Source organism: Leishmania donovani, chromosome 34 (genome assembly GCF_000227135.1).
Source record: "Leishmania donovani BPK282A1 complete genome, chromosome 34".
Taxonomy (NCBI): Eukaryota; Euglenozoa; class Kinetoplastea; order Trypanosomatida; family Trypanosomatidae; genus Leishmania; species Leishmania donovani.
This window is the reverse complement of record NC_018261.1, coordinates 1,133,945-1,137,261: the sequence shown is the minus strand read 5'-3', so window position 1 is coordinate 1,137,261 and position 3,317 is coordinate 1,133,945. Positions and strand designations below refer to the sequence as shown.

The 3,317-nt window shown below is 60.4% G+C and overlaps 1 protein-coding gene across 1 annotated transcript; it reads right to left on the bottom strand.

Annotated features, from left to right (window-relative positions):
• Nucleotides 1–1,137: 1,137 nt before the first annotated feature.
• LDBPK_342600 (hypothetical protein, conserved) lies at nt 1,138–2,169 on the bottom strand (the record flags this gene model as incomplete). The annotated part of the gene is made up of 1 exon (XM_003864371.1): nt 1,138–2,169. One exon carries the CDS (start codon nt 2,167–2,169, stop codon nt 1,138–1,140), a length of 1,032 nt encoding a protein of 343 aa, XP_003864419.1.
• Nucleotides 2,170–3,317: the final 1,148 nt, after the last annotated feature.

Below are 3,317 nucleotides of genomic sequence, written 5' to 3'. Positions count from 1 at the left end.
GAAAGTCCTCCATCTTCCTCACGGCGCCAGCCAGTGAAGAGAGCAGAGACGCCACTCCCGCTCCACGCGGAAGCCCCTTTCTCTCCTCGTGAGCCTTATAATACGCTTCTTCTTTTTGTTTTCGTGTAGCATGCTCTCCCTCCGCCAAACAAAGCAAGCCCGTCGACACATATGCACCCAAAGCCCACACGCCACGGTTGCACTGCTGCCGCATCCGCGTCGTCGAGGACGAAACGCCGCCCGTTGCATCGGGCCATGCGCCTGACGTGGTCTTTCTACCCCTTCCCACACACACACACACCCTCGCACAACTGCTGCGCGATCGGCGCCGCACCGACCCGAGTGCACGGCATGCCTTGGTCCAGGGGAGCCGCCTTCAGGGTCGTGCTGGAGGGCGGAGGCGGTGAGCGTCCGTCGAGCAGGCAGCAGGGGGCAGTTTAGGCGCATGCCGGACGAGCTCAGGGAGGAAGCTGACCAGCCGCAGGTCAGGGCCCTCTGGCACCCTGCGCGCTCTGCCTGCATGCCATGCCTCTCTCCCTCCGTCGCCTAAAGCCGCCGCATCCATTTAATACGGTGTGGTGACTCTTCACATCGAGCAGTAGAGCCCGCACCTGTGCATATGTCCTTCTGCGTGAGCACGGAGACGCCAGCGCCGTGCCGCTTTTTTCTTGCTGCGCCGGAGTCCTGCAAACCCGGCAGATCAAACGCCTCGCAGGCCTGCTAGGGTGAAATGCGTCTCTCGCACAATGCAGGCCTGCATCGAAGCTTCGCCACGGAGCCGGGCCCACACTCACCACATCGCAGCTCACGCGCAAACAAAAAAAAAACACAGTCGGTGGATGCGTATATTCGCTGAACCGTCGGCACCGCTCGTAGCGACTTTGTACAGGCATCATCATGCCCGCAAGTCTCTTCGGCACAGCGCCAGCCCCACGCCTGTCCTGCCGACACCAAGGGTTCCCCCCCCTCCCGCCGGCCGTACCCGAGGGCGGGCCTGCAGGGTGCTTGGCTCCTCCCCATACAGAGTGGGCGCTGGGCACTGAGATATATCACGCATGGAGGCGGGCTACACCATCACGGAAGAAGCACCATTTCAAACAAGCAAGAAAGGATACAACGTCGAATAAGCAGCATGCGTCACAAGTCGGCGAGGGCCTGAAGAGAGAGAACGGAAACACGCATCTGCGTTAGTTGCTTTGGCGAGAGTCGCAGTTTCTTGAGGGGGACCAGCGGAACCGCGTTAGGCGCTCCTTGCGTCACACTTGCGTTAGCGACCTTTTCAGAGCAGAGGGAAGTGGAGCGGGTACCAAGGCTGCTGGCACCGTCGTCCTCTTCTACTTTCTCGGCGTCGTCCTCGCCCGAGCGGGTACGTGGTATCTTCCCTTTTTGTTGTGCAGCAGATTCTGGCGCGCCCATGGTGTGCGCATTCAGGTCAGATGGCTCAGTCAGAAGCAAAAGCGCCGTTGGCAGCACGAGCGGTTCAGAGCTAGCGTCAGCTCTGCGGGTTAGCGAGTGCGACGACGATGAAGACGAGCCCACCCCTGTCCTCGGTCTATTGGAAGTCGCGCTGTCGCCCCTGTCGCTTTGCTCCGCTGCCGTGGCGAGCGCGCGAGCCTCCAGCTGCGCGCGCATCGTGGTGTACCAGAGAGCCTTGGAGGACCCAGGTTTGACCCCGCACAGAAGAAGGAGATCGTCGCTGGTCAGCCCATTTTCGTGTACTGACGTCACCGCCTGTGGAGATGAGTGCATGCGTGGAAGCCCTACAGTGACCATGTCGCTCGCTGGGCGCTGAGCGTGGCGCGAAGCGCCGGCGCTGTGGCTGCGGTGTCCAATGCTATTACCTCGTCGCTTACCAGGCGGCGAGTGCCGGAGATGCTCGCGAGCTTTGCGACTATCTTCATCTGGAGTGATGCCAGAAGAACCGCGTCTGGGCTGCCAGGGAGCATTCCACCCTCCTGCGCGCTTGGGTGTCGTCGGTACAGCAGGGACACGCTTGCGGCGCAACGGTGCGTCCGCTAGCGCAGCCGAAGGTTTTCGTGCAGCGGCACCGATCACCTTCAAGCTGGGACAACACGTTTGCTTTCCGTCGGCATTGATAGAATGCGATTCGTTGCGCACTCGCGTGGAAGGGACGCGCAGAGGGACTTGTGCAGCAGACTGCTTCACCATCGGCGCCACATCTGAAGAAAGCTAAGGGTGTGAGCCAGGTAGGTTCTTCTCCCTCTACCGAAGCCTGAAAAAAGGGGGCGTGATAGCAGAGCTTGGTACAGCTCAGAGCCCCAGCCAAGATGGACTCGAACTTGTCTTTTAGGTCAAGCGAGTCCGCCTCACACGGGCACGCACTAGCATAGAGAAAAAAGATCGAGTACCAGGCGACGGCACAGTGAAGCGGGGCTATAACCAGGAGGAACGAAAGAGGCGCAGGTGCAGGTGCCGAAGACACAGAGAGCTGAACGGGAAAACGCAAAACCACCACTCACGCCGCAGGAGGAACGACCGAGGAAAATCAGGGAAGCGAAACGCGGCGATTAGGGAGAAAGCGAGACAACAGGCAGAGAGAGAAAAGTCAAAGAACTCACAAGTGACCAGATAACCTGGAAGGCAACACAGATGGCGAAGACAGACCGTTTCGGCGACACAACCGGACGTCGACAAACGCCCGAGACGCAGAAAAACTGACGCGGGCGCACGAGCAAGAAAGAAGAACGTATCCAAGACGGATAAATGGAAGAGAGGATGCTAAAAAAAAAAGCAAAGCAGCTAGTAGGGACGTGGCGGAAGAGAGGGTGCAAGCCAGTGCGCCGTGCGCTTCTTTGTTGGGGTGGTGATGGTCGTAGAAGGGAGCTGATCGATTCGGTGTCTCTCCGCCGTTGCTCTTCGTTGTGTTGGCGCACGCTAAGGTTGCTATGGGTGCTTCAGCGTGGCACGGTGCGCAGGTGATGCGCCAATCGTGGTGCTGGTGGTGAGTTATCGCGTTGCTCACCCGGGGGAGGGGGAGGGGGAGGAGGAGGGAAGCAAAAAAAGGGATTCAGCAGCGAGGGAAAATGAGAGAGACGAGCTCCGCCTCGACAGCGGATCTCATTGTAGCGCGTGCGTTTTGCCATACAACATGAGTTCGGGCTCCACTCCACCCCCGGCCCTGTCACACGCCCTCCATCGCGTGGGGCGATGGCGGCCCTAGGCACACGCACCTTGCAGCGAGGTGCCGACTCAGCCATCTGAGAGCACGGCCCCTGCCCTCAAACGCCACCCACCCACCCCGCCTCACAGGCCGCCTCACAGCAGCTCCTCCCACCATGCAGGCCGCCGCCCCCGGT